The sequence below is a fragment of the Mytilus galloprovincialis genome, chromosome 1 (genome assembly GCF_965363235.1).
Source record: "Mytilus galloprovincialis chromosome 1, xbMytGall1.hap1.1, whole genome shotgun sequence".
Lineage (NCBI taxonomy): Eukaryota > Metazoa > Mollusca > Bivalvia > Mytilida > Mytilidae > Mytilus > Mytilus galloprovincialis.
The window spans coordinates 71,358,991-71,376,055 of NC_134838.1; the positions used below are offsets into that span (position 1 = coordinate 71,358,991).

The 17,065-nt window shown below is 31.3% G+C and overlaps 1 protein-coding gene across 2 annotated transcripts in view; it reads right to left on the reverse strand.

Annotated features, from left to right (window-relative positions):
- Positions 1 to 16,816, reverse strand: part of LOC143082973 (plexin-2-like) — a 45,149-nt gene extending 28,333 nt beyond the window's left edge. For both annotated transcript variants that reach the window (XM_076259036.1, XM_076259026.1), the window contains exons 1-6: positions 16,719 to 16,816; positions 14,737 to 14,842; positions 9,895 to 10,036; positions 8,959 to 9,064; positions 7,377 to 7,476; positions 4,734 to 4,847 (exon numbers count right to left, since the gene is read on the reverse strand). In XM_076259036.1, the coding sequence (XP_076115151.1) occupies positions 4,734 to 4,847; positions 7,377 to 7,476; positions 8,959 to 9,064; positions 9,895 to 10,036; positions 14,737 to 14,842; positions 16,719 to 16,765 (615 nt within the window). In that variant the 5' untranslated portion in view covers positions 16,766 to 16,816. The remainder of the gene's footprint in view (positions 1 to 4,733; positions 4,848 to 7,376; positions 7,477 to 8,958; positions 9,065 to 9,894; positions 10,037 to 14,736; positions 14,843 to 16,718) is intronic.
- Positions 16,817 to 17,065: the final 249 nt, after the last annotated feature.

The window sequence follows — 17,065 nt, forward strand, 5'->3', positions numbered from 1 at the left end:
TTGTTTTGTAATACTTGTAACTTATCTTTATATTTTTTGCTGACACCAGCATACTATGCAGAACAGGCATAGTCAAAATGAATTAAAGCTGTTACTAAAGTCTTTCTTGATTGTTCTGATAAACATTTTGCCTGTCTGTATAGGAACTTCAATCTTGAATTTATCTTTTGAATAATATTATTTAAATTTTTTTCTCCAGAAAGAGAATTATCTATATTAAGGCCTAAATATTTCACACAATTTTGCGAGGAAATTGTGTGATTATTACAAGTAACATCAAAGTTACGAATTTAGATAATTTACGTTTTGACCCAAACAGAATAGTTTCTGTTTTCCCCAAATGAAGTGATAATTTATTATCAATCATCCATTTGCTACAAGATTCAAGTTCTTTACCCAGTTTCCCCGATATAACTTCTGGGTTCTTATGAGAGTAAAGTATGGTACTATCATCTGCATATAATAAAATTTTGCAGTCTTTAATAATACTTATAGACATGTCATTAACATAATATAGAAATAAAAGTGGTCCTAAAATACTCCCTTGTGGTACTCCACATGTAATATATCTTAAATCAGATTCAGTACCATTAATACTAACTTTTTGTTGTCTATTACATAAATATGATTCAAACCATTTAGTACATTTGACACCCATTTTTTGTAGTTTGTTACACAATATAAGATGGTCGACAGTGTCAAAGGCTTTTTGTAAATCTAACATTATCATTCCAGTATAAAGTCCCTTAGCAGTTTCATTTTTAATATGATCTAACAAATGTATAAGACATGTATCTGTAGAATAAGCAGATCTGAAACCAGATTGTAAATTATAAAGTAGATAATTTTCCACCAGATATTTTTCAAGTTGTGAATATACTGATCTTTCAACAATTTTAGAAACTACAATTAAAATACTGACTGGTCGATAATTTCCGACATCCAGTCTACTATTTTTCTTAAATATAGGACACTGTAATGATCCTGTATGGGGGTGCGAGATGCAAAATATCAACAGCTAATAAAATTACGTCCTTTAATGGCACTTGCAAAACGAAAAAGAGACAGTACATGTGATTACGATTACATACATGTATATAACAAAATCATATACGGACTGAACAGTATTTCCGGAAACGCGGATTCAACCCCCTATATATATTACATCCCCCCGACAAAAGAAAAATGTAAATTTTGCTCAGGGTTGAATTCGCTTTACAATATATATGCACCAACTCATATACCATCTCAAAACACAGCATGAAAAATTACAATTATCTGACGTTGCGAAATCTCAACTTTTGAAAGTTAGTAGTTAAATATATTTTTACAGATCCGAAATTGTTTCGTGATACATGTATCATTGAGTAATAAATTCAACAGAGCCCCTAACTCTTACAATATTGTGAAGATGTCCTATAATGATCACATTTCATAAGTTGCAAGTTTCAAAAAAATATATCAACTGTCTCTCACAGAATCATGGTGCACCAAACCCATTTACGCACACACACTCTCATAAAAAATATAAAATTGCTAACAGATAAAACATATCAGAAAGATTCAATTCACGGGGTTTATTTATGAAATTATTTCGATATCACTAACATAGATCCTAGATAATACAATCGTCATAAAAGTTCCAAAAGGACGTTAACTACAGATTTCCGTCTTTATACAATGCAAAAAAAAAAAAAAAAAAAAAAAAAACATTCTCTCTACATTTTCCTCAATTTGTTTGCTAATGAAACTGTATATCACTATCGTGTTTCCTTAAAAATCCACTAAATACAAAATGAACCATATTCATACGATCTCATCAACATATTTCAAAAATAGTAAAGATCGATGTTCAATATAAAGATACAAAATTCTGCATTTTTCATAGAAAATAATTATTGAATTACAAATCTGAAAACGCAGTACCAACTTTCTGCTATTATGTTACAAAATTAAATAAATCAAATATTAATGACTAGATAATTCAAACTTGATACTCATGTGAATGAAATTGAAATAAAAATCTACATGTATAAAAATGTGTTTAGCATAATGTCATGTATACGCAATATCAACAATCGTTCATTATTTTCCTCAGAATAATAGAAAAAATCAAGCAAATTAAACATACATAATACGAATTGTTCAAGTATTTCAAAAAGATAAGTAATATCAACATATGCAAAATCAATCTTAAGCAGTTAATAATCAGTTTCCATGTACATGTATATTATATATGCAAACAAACTAATGTCCGTATATTTAAAAAAAAAGTTCTTATTTGAATAACATTGAAATAGGGCTCCGCTCTGTACTGAATTTCATCTGATATCATAGTAACGGATTGTCATGAGATAAATCCCACGGACAAAAACATGAAAAGTTCGCCAGAAAAAGTCGTTGTACCATCATCAAAGGGCATTGTCATGAGATAAATCTCACGGACAATAAGTTCAAGAAAAACATCGCTGTACACAGATTAATAAATTGTCATGAGATAAATCTCACGGACAAAAAGGTTCAAAATAAACATCCTCGTCAAGCATTGGCAATTGTCTTGAATTTTACAACAAATATGTACAATATGAGCGTTCCATAAAATTAAACGCTCACGTCTGAATAAAACATTAAAAAAACGGTGTATCATGAGGTAAACCCTCACGGACACAAAACGACTTAAAGAATTTGTGGAGGTGGTCGGTGGTTTATCAAATCACGGGTTTTCTTGTCAAAATCGGGACTCATTTAGCCAACGGGCATTTTGAGCCGGTTCTCCAATGAAATGAACTAAATAACTCATAGGAAAATGTAAAGTACACTTAATATATTGTTAATAAATGAAAATGTTATTTCTAATAATTCGGACACACATACAAAAATTTGACCACCCACGTGGTTTTCCCACTTCAGTGAAAATTATGGGAAAAAAATTTCAGTTCATTTCAGTTCAGGTTTACACAAATAAAGTCCTTTGAATGAAGTTATATTTCGGGTCCTCCGCCATGTAATGATCCTGTATGGGGGTGCGAGAGGCAAAATATCAACAGCTAATAAAATTACGTCCTTTAATGGCACTTGCAAAACGAAAAAGAGACAGTACATTTTGATTACGATTACATACATGTATATAACAAAATCATATACGGACTGAACAGTATTTCCGGAAACGCGGATTCAACCCCCTATATATATTACAACACACTCTAGCTGTTTTCATCTCATCAGGTACTATGCCTGAAGTTATTGACAAGTTAACTATATAAGTAATTGGCATTGCTAAAATACTTGAGCCATCTCTTTAAAACCTTGATGGTATTCCATCAAATCCAGTACTTTTACTTGGATTGAGTTGTTGTAACTGTTTAAAAATATATTCTTCAGTCACAGGTTTTAATTCAAAATTCAAATCATTACAACAAACGGTGTTGTAATTTTTTTTAAAATATGTCTGTTTTGATATCAAACACTTTTGGAACTGGTGGTAATTTTGATACTAAGTTATCAGCTATAGTTGTTAAAAAGTTATTAAAATAGTTAGCCACTGTATTTGAGTCATGACAGTTCTCATTATCTATATTAATTACAACTTTACTTTTCTCCTTCTGTTTTGTACTGTAACCCATACTTTTAAACTCTTTCCAGATATTTTTTGGATTATTTTTATTTTCTTTTATTTTGTTTTCAAAATATGAAGACTTAGCTTTGTTTACCTCTCTCTGGGTTTTATTTCTGCATTTACAATAATCGTAATAAAAATGTTTACTATTTGTTTTTTTATATATACTCAAAAGCAGATCTCTTTTTTTGAATAAGTTCAAAAATTTCAGAAGTCATCCATGGCTCTGTATGTTTTTTTTATTTTAATATCTCTTTTAGGAGCTGCTTCATTTAAAATAGAAGTAAAAATATCTTTAAATTTTGCCCAAGTTCCATTCACGTCTCTACATAAATATAATTCAGACCAATTAGCATCATTTAATTTTTTACAGAAGTCCTCTTTATTATAATTTTTGGTGGATCTTATTTTGATTAAATTTCTCCACTATCTGAAATTGTTTTTCTCTCAAATTTTCTAGTAAAATATGTCATAAAATGATCACTAAGTCCAATTGGAATAACACCCGATTGACTGACTCTGTCTTCAGAGTTAACAATTACATGATCTAATAAAGTTTTACTGTTTTCAGTTATTCTTTTTGGTTCACATAACAATTGCTTCAAATTTGACATTTGTAAAATATTCATATAGTTTTTATATAAAGATGACTTTTTATGTAATACACATATATTTATATCACCATCAATGTACAATTCATTTAATTGATTTAATTTATTTAATATTTCTTCAAAGTTAATAAGAAAGGACGCCTCTTTTGGTGGTCTGTAAACGGTCCCAATAGTAATCGTCTTGGTCTTTGGTATTAAGATGTCTATCCAGAGGGCCTCAAGTCTGTCGTCGTGAAGATCTTGTCTTGGCGAAAACGCAATGTCCTCCCTGATAGGAAACATCGATGCATGCCACCTGTTTAACGGCCTAATTTATACTTAATTTCAATTGCAATCATATTATACGACGTCATGTATGGTGTAATATTGCATTGAGGAGGAAACTAAATGAAATTGCTGTAAGAGGCTTCCAAATGATACACATGGAAGTTTTTCTTCAAATATTAGCATTTGTAAAATTGATTGACATAATATTTAATTAACTAAAATATAAATTATTTACTTACATATTTATATAAATTAATGACATGGATAATCACATTTTCAGTTAGAACTGTTGTGTCACTATCCTGTATGAATACTGTAGTACTTGTTAATCTCGGACATTGGTCTCTAGTCATCTTTAACCAAAATAAAAATTTAACAGACTAAACAAACACTAAACGAATTATACATTATATCAACCAATCTGGTCTTTATACCGTATTTCTAAACAGTTGTGCAATAAAGGATATGTACAACATCTAATGCCCCGAAACACAACTGGTTTTTTATAAGGCCAACACGTATAAGCCTCCCCAGTGATACTACTTCATGTATCATTCAAGTGACAATAGGAGGTGGATGAAGCAACTATAAGTAACTTAACGGACTTCATGTATGATCAAAATACAAGCACACACCAAAAGATCTGAACGTCTTGACATGACAAATGTGAAACAATGCCAAACATGAAACATCATTGACCTGATACGCTAAAACAGATAACCTAAAACAATTATATGATATAAAATAACTCATCAAAGCAACTGCATGATAGGATCTACACTTGGTACAGGCAGATACCGAATGTTGAAGATTTCAACACGAAGTATGTTCAAGCTATATTCTGACCTGTTACGGCGATTGAATGATAGGCTGTTTAACGTTCAATGTCAAGATTATAAAAAAAGAAGATTTAGTAGGATTGCTATTGAGACAACTTTCTACAAGAGACCATTTGACACAGAAATTAACAACTATAGGTCACCGTACGGTCTTAAACAATGATCAAAGCTCATATCACATAGTCAGCTATAAAACGCCCCGAAATGACAATGTAAAACAATTTAAACGAGAAAACTAACGGCCTAATTTATGTAAAAAAAAAAAATGTTACAAATAAACAAACGACAAGCAGTGAATTACAGCCCTGACTTGGGAAAGGCACATACAAACAAAATGTGGCGGAGTTAACTATGTTAGCGGGATCCTAACCCTCCCCCTCACCCGAGACAGTGGTGTAATTAGGGCATATTCAAAACGAGAATATCATAATAAGATATGAATATAATTCCTGCTGTGTTCTTAACCGACACGCTGAGTTTAATATTTTACTTGCTAGCTCACTAAGTAATAAGTGATGGTTCCGGGAAGATGTAATCTTTCCTTGACATATCATTCTGTCCCGATCGATATTTGCTCTAACTCATAAACACCGTATTTTTTGCAGAATAGTATCAAGTACCAACTTTTGAGTTTACCTTGGATTGTACGTCTTTTCGCATTCTTGACGCGCATGTAAAAGAAGGTTAACAGTGTGATGTCGAAACAATGTTTTATTGACTTTAAAAACAATTTATATCAGTTTGAAAGAGAGCGATGTAAACACAACCGCTATAAACAAGTTGGAATCTTAAAGTGACAACTGATTCTCCCCGAGCTGCATATTTTTGAGAAAAATGTTTTTATTTCAAACCGTCAAATACTTGACGTGTGCTTTGGTGGACAAATTCATGATTATTGGTTATTTTTCACGTTGATAGATCTTTTACAATTCAAGACATTAGAGTTTATGACTTAGCTATGACTATTTGCGACGAGGCGTACACAAATTAAATATTCGTGTGTTTAAAAACCAAATAAGAGTCCAAATATACAAAACAAACACTTTGTTGCATATATGTGAACTCAGGTCCTCTAGAAGTGTAATTATGTCCTCTTCTATTAGTGGTTCTATCTGTGCTGGCTATAATTATGACTGATAAAACAAACAAAAATGATGATGCCTCAATAGTGGGAAAAAAGTATGAAATCTACTCGCAATTGGGTAACCGGCACATTTTTTTTTATGTATAGAGAGAAGATGAAACCGCTACTGAGTTACAGTTAAATATTATATGACGATATCAGCTCATTGGTCGTTCTAGGCGCGTTTTCTAGTTTTTCCCTCACCTCAAACATTCATACTGAAAAAGTTGAAAGAAATGGACCTAAAACCATCTCTTTAAATTATCTGTTGATTACTTGACATACGTTCTTTCCTTCAGAAACTACGGTTCAAACACAGGCAATAAAATACCATTGCTGTTATGTTTTGACGCAATACAGTTTTTTTTTGCTTTTTGTTCTTGATTAAGTGAGTTCCTGATAAGGGTAATGTTTAAATTATTTTTTGTTGACAATCCTGCCGAGGGTATCAAAAACTCAGCTGTCAGAGAAAAAAATTTAACAAACAAGTTATACTCTCTCAACAAAGCTATTCTATTATGATATTGTGCCATTCTTTGAAGATTTTTTTTTTTTTTTCATAGAACATTTTTAGGTACCTACACAATAGTGAATCTAAAATTGTAGGGTTCCAATATTTCTGATAACGGTATGTCCAGTATATAGAGTATCCATATCTAAAATGAGGGTATCCCCGTCAACAGCACACTAATATATCAATTAGGGACGGTATATGTACATGTATAGTTATTTGTTTTGAATTCATTTGTACATGTATACATGTATCTAATGTATAACAAAATAGTTTATCGTGTTAAGGAATAAACCTGTAATGTGACTGTTGCTTGTCGAAAAATGTAAAAATGGAACAATGCAAATGAACTGATATTGCAATATAACTCGTTCATCAATCCCGTATATCATTCTTCTGAATAACTTACCGAAATGTTTACTGAGGTAGCACAGGGTGAGGTATGTCTAACGCATGCTACGGTTTCCAGGCACCAAAAGCAACCAGTTGTATTTGCACATGCACCGCAGCTATAAATTCATTTTATAATAAGTTTGAAGACATTTCTTAAAAACCATGTAAAGGAAACATATATAATATATTGTAGTAGACGATATGAAAAGATCAAAAGACCTCATGTACCATGTGCACAAATCAAATATCAGAATCGAAGTGTTATAAATGATGAAATTAGGAAAATCCCGCAAAATATAGTTGTTATGACGCCTTTACACGGGACATTAACTATATTTCCTATTAGTCACCCGTATCTCTTTCGTCTGCCGCCTCAAGAAATATAAAACACTGTCAGAGAATATGAATTTTTAAATAAATGCGACATTAGTTTATCGATGTTGTAATCTTTTTGTTTGATAAGGAAGAGACCGATTAAGGAAGTACCATTAACTGCATTAAATGTTCTTCACAAGATTTGCATTTTGACAATAAACTTCTCTCTTCAGTAATGATCTGATGAATATCAGTTGACATAATTGTGTTTTTTGTACTTTTGTTTATCTGTTTATCTTTTTTTGTAGCCATAGCATTGTCAGTTTATTTTTGATCTATGAGTTTGAATGTTCCTCTTTTATCTTTCGCCCCTCTTTTAGCGTCTTCTGCAATGCTACATCGCATACCATGCGAACTTATACTCAGACATAACAGCTAAATCGGGAATAGAAAAAATGTATGTTAACTTTCAGATCGGACACCTTTAGAAGTATTTTAAGGCCTAAGATCGAAAAAATATGTCAAAATACAGACATCTGTTCTGTCCAGTTTTATAATTTTCAAAAACCACAAGTTTATTGAATTTGTCTCGTCTTACTTTCCAGCAATATCATATCGGGACATCGTAATAAGCATATCAATTAGATAATTAAATAATGATATATATTTCTACTGTACACAGTTAAATCTCTTAACTCATTTAATCGATTTTCGATATTTTTAAAATTTTTGTTAATTCTAGCATTTAAAAGTCCGAACATGTATTTATATTGAGTGGGTAAGTATCGTAAATAACAGGGTGTTGTGAAAGAATCTATTTTCCGAATAAACGTATGCGATAAAATCATCATATTTATCAGTATTGAAGTTTTGTATTTGCAACAGACACGTGTTACGTCTAGCAAAGACCCATCAGTGACGCTCGAATTAAAAAATGTGAAAAAGCTAAATAAAGTACGACGGAGAAGAGCATTGAGGACCAAACATTCCTAAAAGTTTTGCCAAATACAGCTAAGGTAATCTATGCCTGAGGTAGAAGTGACGTAATATATTAATTTTGTTGTGCACTAACCATTTTTCTCTTTTTTGAATAACGGTTTTTTTATGCTGGAGTTCCATTTTATATAAGAAAACGTCTGAAAACCTTCCACAAAAAGTATTGAACATAAAAGACTAGTCTAGAAACCTCTCTTCAAAAGCATTTAATGTAGCTCCTTTAACAAATGTTATCTTTTCTAGTTCTATGATTTTGATAGTTTGTGAGAAAGAGGCATGTTATATACCTGCTGAACGAAGAGCATTTTAATACATTGACAGTTGTTGACGCTATAATGACTTCCACCATGTGTATTAACTTAAAGTTAAATATCACATTCAACTGGAATGGTTCTGAAAGGAAATAAAACTATCACAGTTTGAAGACACAGTATACAACATGTAGATATCTAATAAAATTTGGAAAGGAAATGGGGAATGTGTCAAAGTGACAACAACCCGACCATAGAGCAGACAACAGCCGAAGTCCACCAATGAGTCTTTAATGTAGCGAGAAATTCCCGCACCCGGAGGCGTCCTTCAGCTGGTCCCTTAAAAAATATGTATACTAGTTCAGTGATAATACCCATTATATAATTTATCGTTTGGTTAACAAAAATAATATACCAATTGTCACTCACGGAGCACATTTACTTCGATTAGTGACTTGCTTAATATCTGTTTTTCTGTGATATGTTAAGTTATTTTTCTTCTGACAATATTATTTTTTGTTTTGCAATATTTTACTCTGTCAAACCGTCTCTTCATGTGTTTTAGTTTTACAAAAAATAAAAAAATAAAAGATATTTGTTTTTGTAGTTATAAGAACTAAATCTTAAATAACCCAGAGAATAAGTTTACCTACAGTGCAAATATTCTCGATCAAATCTGTTTACTCTATTTTATTAGTATAACCAAATATCAGTATTGATTTTGATGTGGTAATTTTTTTTTCTTCTGAAAAAAAAAACTACAATGTGAATGCCAAGGATTTGTTTACGTAGTATTGTATCAAGAAAATATTAATCAAAAATATAACCAGATAAACTAAGATCTTTTCTTTTGCGATAGGTTTTGTTTTATTGTTTAAGTTTTAGTTTTTGCAAGTCGTGTTGTGCTCATCTGAATGCACAAATGTATATATACTTGGAAAGTAGGGTTTTTATTGCTTAATCTTTAGTTACCATCGCCAACAGACAATGAACATTTATAATATCCATCTAACTCCATCATCTGACCATTACTTAATTCATTCCGACAAATTCCTCCATAAAAGTTAATATCTGGATCAAACAATAGGTGAACTGACATAACTTCTAGGTGGTTCTGCAAAAAAAAAAATGTCACAAACATGAAGTTTTCCGCTGACTTTAGTTTCAGTTTATTTTCAAACAGTTTGTAAGACTACACGATTATGCCGATTGCAACTAGTACACATTTAGGTGTCATACCACCAATTACTCCCTCAAATTTAGAACGTGAAAGTAGGCCTACTCGGACAAAAAATAGTGCATTTGGTGTCATTGTTTACTTAAACTAACCAACAAATTGGCAGAAATGAAACTTTTGGTGAAAGAGAAATATATTGAGACCATTTTGAGCTAAAATTTACTTGTTTATGAGTTTGCATTCAAAATTGAGGATTAATGCGCTCCATAGTATACTAATTTAAGATTTCCAGAAAACCAGGGGTTATTTTTAGTGGTACCTCTATTCGGAAGACCTTTTCTTTTTTATATGATTTTGAACACCTGTTGAAAATTGGCATGTAGAAAGCTGATACATGTACAATTCAGGATATACCTGGTTTCTATGAAGTTAAACTTAAGGTAAAATATTTAGAAAGCTGTGAAAATTGTAAAATTTGGTTGAACAGATAGGGACTTTTAATTGGTGGTATGACACCTTTAAGCAAAATGCGGTGAAACATCAAAATCAGAAAATAATTGTTTTTTTTTTGTCTTAACTGATCATTTGAGATAATAATAGCCACATTTCAATCTTTTTGGGGGCAAAATGTCACATATTGCAAATTTAGAGCCTAAAACTTGAGTTAGTGCTATTTTTAGCTTTTCCCATCCTGACAATATGCTTTTATATAAAAAAAAAATGTCCTAACTAATGTTATAAATGCACAGAAAGTTATTCTGTGGTGTTAAACATTGAAACATAGGTTGTTTACAACCCCAAACAAATTTTTTCATGCAGATTTAATGAAATTATTTGATTTTTACCCCTTATATCATTGCGTCATACTATGTACTTGGCAGATAGCATAGCCTAATGTAAACACTGCAGAAACTCACAAAAGTACCATTTATTATTCCAAATGAAATTTTTATATCTTAAATTTTATTAACTGATGTAAATAAACACAGTAAAATGACCATGACTGCACTTTTGATCAATTTGTAGTACTTTACTGATACCAGATGAAAAAAAGGGGGGTCAATATTCCTTGACACTTCAATACCTTGGATTTTTTACTAAATTCATTGCAAAAATTGTGGAAAGTCTCTAAAGAAGTAGAACAAACAAGGAAAAATCAGCAAAAACTGATCTTGCTATTGAAAGTTAATGTTCCTGTAGCCCAAAATGAAATTTTCAAGTATTTTCTATCAAAGTCATACAATACAGTCAGTTTAAATTGAGCTGTGAAAATTTTAATTTAAGTCGCATAATGCTCAGATAGGCTGTTTTTAACTACAAATTGACTAAGGATTAAGAATAAAACAAAATAAAAGATTTCTAATCAACTTTTTTGTCTCTTTAGGTGTCATACCACCAATTACTCCCTCAAATTTAGAACGTATGTGAAAGTAGGCCTACTCGGACAAAAAATAGTGGCATTTGGTGTCATTGTTTACTTAAACTAACCAACAAATTGGCAGAAATGAAACTTTTGGTGAAAGAGAAATATATTGAGACCATTTTGAGCTAAAATTTACTTGTTTATGAGTTTGCATTCAAAATTGAGGATTAATGCGCTCCATAGTATACTAATTTAAGATTTCCAGAAAACCAGGGGTTATTTTTAGTGGTAACTCTATTCGGAAGACCTTTTCTTTTTTATATGATTTTGAACACCTGTTGAAAATTGGCATGTAGAAAGCTGATACATGTACAATTCAGGATATACCTGGTTTCTATGAAGTTAAACTTAAGGTAAAATATTTAGAAAGCTGTGAAAATTGTAAAATTTGGTTGAACAGATAGGGACTTTTAATTGGTGGTATGACACCTTTAAGTACAAAAATAGAAATTTTGCATACATGATTTGCTTGTAATTCATGCTTTGGAATGGTGAAACATCAAAGACAAAGGCGATTTATAATTACCGGAAAGTTGGTTCCCGCACCAATTACATTAATAAAATAACAAGTTAAAGGTAATCATTTGATATTTGCGTCAGATGCCTGATTGTTGAAAAACTATTTTAATCAAACTGCTAAATTCAGTGTTTTTCTTCTATTTCTCTTTCACTCCTCTATTGAATATGAACACAAAACGGGAACGTTCCACAAGAAACACTACTGAATTTGCGATAATATAAGTTGATATTCACCTTTGTTAAATTTTATAAAAGATTAAGATTATAACCTTCAAAGCTTAAAGTCTTGTAACTCTGCATGACAGCGTTTGTCTAAGATAAACAAGTGCTTTCAAAATAAGTTATTTGAATTATTCTATGAAAAACTGGTCGTCTGAAGTGCCTGTGCAAAACTAGGCTGTGATATGTATATCAGTAAAACAACAATTGTAATGGCGTTTCCAGTTTTGTTTGTGTGAAAAGTAAAATATAAAAAATACCAAATTCCGATGTAAATTCAAATTGGAAAGTCCATATTAAAATGGCAAAATCAAAAGCTCAAATTAAACGGTTAGATAACTGTCATATTCCTGACTTGGTACAAGTGTTTTTTTTTAATTTAGAAAATGGTTGATTAAACCTGGTTTCGTAGCTAGCTTAACCTCTTTCTCTCTTGTATGACAGTAGTATAAAATTCCATTATATTGACAACAATGTGAGAACCAAACAAACAGTCATAATAGGCAAAAACGTCTGAAATAGGAGTTCAACAAGCAACATTGTGTTATTATCTTAATCACTATAAAAACAAAAAATATGTAAACAAAGAAAAAACAATTAGGCATATAGACAGAAAAGACCAGCACATAAAAGACAAGAACAAAAAAAAAAAAAGAACCATATCGCAATGACGGGATATATAAGTACCAAGCCACTTCAAATGAACATTACCAAAATAGAATACATTCTAAAAGGAATAAATAACGTCAGTACCTCGAATTTAAACTTCAATATCATCGTGTATTATTTGCGAAGTTGGTGTGCAGTATTTATCAAAAATGTCTTGGTATCTTCCGATGGACATCTTAATGTCCCGTGGTATCTTTTGATTTTTTTTTACATTGTGTGTAGTACAATTACATTTTTTGAATTGTCCACACTGAAGACATCTATTCGTTTTACCCAATTTAAAAAAGAGTACTTTATCTCATGTAACTGCTTTTTTTCTTTACAGCTGAAGTTCATGTGAATATTGTACAGGTCATTTGGCAATTTGCATGCATTTGATTCCATGCATTAATGGTATTTGGACTAAAACATAATAAATGGCAAATGTGTGGTGTAAAAAATTGTTTGGATGGTTATGATTGTTGGAAGAGTTTTTTCCTATTAGATATTTTTAAATTACTGTAACAGGCAATTTGGTCTCTAGTGAACAACTGTGTCATTGAAAATCATGTCACATCTCCGTTTTCATATAAGTGTGATGTAAAGGTTGACATTTGATAACTTTTGCCTGGTAATGACGTATTTATTATTAGAAGCTTTCACGTTGACCACATTTTCTTTTTAAAGTTGTTTTTATTGAGTACAAGGCAAATTTGCCTCACGCAAGCATTTAAATATCGACCAACTCCTGTCCATGATAATATTTTCTACTAATGTGTTTATATCGTTTTTTTGCCTATCATAAATTGTCTCGCAACGTCTTTTAGTTTTCAAAATATAAGCCAAAATTTCTTAAATATGTTACCATATGGTCAACAACACTCATAAGTGACACCTAGTATTTTGCCGATACTTATTTTAGTTTTCTTTGTTGTTCATTCGTGATAATTATATAATATGTCTAGGACAAACACTTTGATCACCAAAATAATTTTTTTTACGGTTCAAACATCAATATTCAGAAAAGGTAAAATAATAGAAATGATTAAACCGTTTCCAGCAGGTTTGTGCGAGTGATACAGCTTTATTAAGACTTAATGTACTTAAAGTGTCATTTCGTTAAACAATATTAAACACGTATGTTAATTTTTGTTTTTAAGAAATGATTGATGCAAGCTATACTTAATTGAAGTTTTAATATCGGGAGGCATTATATTCGTGATCATTTTTTCCCGAGCGATAGTGAGGGCAAAAATAACACGAATATAATGGCTACCTAGGTTAGAACTACAATAACGTATAGCTTGCATCAATTATTTCGATTCTGATTATGACAATTAAGGGAATTCCTATGTACGATTTGTATAAGTGTAGAGTGTTTTAGTAGGCGCTTTCATGAACCTCCCTTTTTTGTTTGTAAACAAGCAAGCAAACGACTGGCAATGTGATTTTTCAGAGGGAGGATTTTAGAACAGTCAGCATGAACGGTGTCGTATCTAGGTCAAATATGTTAATTGTGAATTGCAACACATTAAAATCATAAAAAATGAATTAGTAACAACATGTGCACCATTTAAGAGTTTGAATGTTTTAAGTTAATGAAATATATTAAATGCATGCCAATTTGATAAAACTCATTATACTGCAGCAGTCAATATACGCATGCGCAAACAAATTATTTTTGATTTAGAGCATGGTTTTATTCACAAAGCGAAAGACGCACGTCATATAAGAATATGTGTCAACTGTTGCAAAAATTAAGTATAGTTTCGATATGTAACCTCAGCTAGTTATAAACAAAAAAATAAAATAAAATAACGATACTGACATTATCTGTTGTTTCATCAATCACCAATTCTTTTGCATTGACTTTAAGACATTGTCTTCCAACAGATGGCAGCCACCAAGCAGAGTTATCAGGATTAACAGCACAACTATAATTCAGAACATTCTATATTATTCAAAATACAAAGCATAAGTGTTGTGAAAAAGATGCAATTTTACATTTGACATAGACAACAAACACACATAGGGTTAACTCTATAAAAGAGTGATTTTTTTTGCTGTATTGAATGTGTATTACTGAATTTTGTTTTTAAGAATTGAAACGTACAAGGCCCTTTGTATTGTTAGACAAAAGGTTGCAAAGTGAATTGAACTTTGGTCGTCAATTTACCAATCGACAGAAGACTGGATAACGACTTTGACTAAATAGTGCTCTTTCAACGTTAAACAGTCCTTAAAATATCACACGAGGGGTCTGTGGGTGTTATAGCTATTATTCAAACTATTATTCAAACTACCCACTTTTTACAGAGGTGGTCAATATCCCAGCCCTTCAGATAGCTGGTTAACCAATAACTTTAAATTGACAAGTATTTGTTTGTTCTTTCGCTGGCCATATTTCTGTATGTAAAAACATGTCATCATGGGATAGTGTAATTCGGTGTTTTAGGATTAATGTCAAATTTCTACATTTTAAAGAACAATAACAAGTATTTGAAAGTGGGCTTAAACATGGCAAACATTTTCCTCTTTCTGCCTTTTTTTACGCCAATATTCTATGTGCAGTTTAGATATTCAGCCCTCATGAGCGACTGAGAATTGTTTTTCACGGTATATATGTTCCTGTCCTAAATACATGTGATATTTGTGTCGTTGGACGTCCATTTATCGACAATCTATGCTTTTCAACTTCGTACCTTATTTGGCTTTTTTATAACTTGTTTCAATGATGAGTCTTTTGTAAACGAAACGCGCGTCTGGCGTAAATACAAAATGTAGTTCTAGTATTCTAGTTTATTTATACTTTTGTCAATTGTTTTTGATAGATTGTTGCTTCATTAACAATCATAACACATAACCCTTTGCTATACATTGTATTCTTTATCTATTGCACCTTTAATCTAAATTTAAGTCCTATATATCAATCGACATTTGAAACTATCGGTAAAATTGAAATTGACATGAAACAATATTTATAACATTACGTATAGTTTACGACATGTTCATCAGGTAACTTCACACACCTATCGTCCTTCAACAGTCCAAAAATACAAAACATGATGCTTTTAGTTGTTTGGGAACATCGTATTAAAAACTAAGATGATTTTATCTCATTTGTCTCAGTTAACTATGTTCATCTACGTCAAGTTCGTTGGTTATATTAATTATAATAATCTACCTGTTTAAAAAACCAAAGTACAAGTTTCACTCTAGCTCTAAGACGAATGGTCCAATTTGTCGTAGAGTACATGTGTATGCCAGTTATCTTACATGCGGTTCAATTGAATAACAGCTGGTAACCAACAGCAATTTAAATTGCTCAAGTTTTCGTTGTTCTCAATTTTTATTTATTTCAGAAAACGCATAAATTGTCGACGAATTACTTGTTTGCCAGTTGAAGTTCATAAGTTTCCCTGAGTGTTTTGTACCTTCGTTTGAATATCTTTCAATAATTTAATTGTTTGGTCACATTTTAAAATATCGATAGACTACTGTTGCCATCTGAGTATTTGACAAATTTCACAGAATCAATGAACATGATGTAGAATATTCAGACACCAGTTTAAATATATATTGCCACTAGGGTTCTAAATGGAATATGATCAGAAAATATTTCGACACTGTTCATATCATACTGACGCGCATTCAAAGCATAACTGAAAACAATCAAACGTAGAATTTTAAACTAAAAAACAATATTATTTAGGGTATAAGGAATATGAGATAAAAGATTAAAATGCCGTCCAGTTTAATGTAAATACTATGTTATATGATTTTTTCTGTCAACATCTATATGATACATACCTAACACGTAAAATGTCCCATCCGCAAGCCGGATTTGTTGATTTCATACATTCCAGACAAAGTACATCTGAGGGACATGACTCAATATCAGCGATATTTATGACCTTAAATGCAATTACACTTGTGTTTTCCAATGTTTCAAATTGTAATGCAGTATGGCACCAAACTGCAACATCTTACAACCGCTTTTAGTCAGTAAATGAGCAAACAGGTTTTTAAAAACTATATTTATGGATAAAATCGAACTAATAACATTAAAAGGAACCAATTTTACCACCTACGAAGAGAATTCGAGGTGATTTACCCTCTGACGACTTTCTCATTATTTGGCAATTTATTAGTTATGG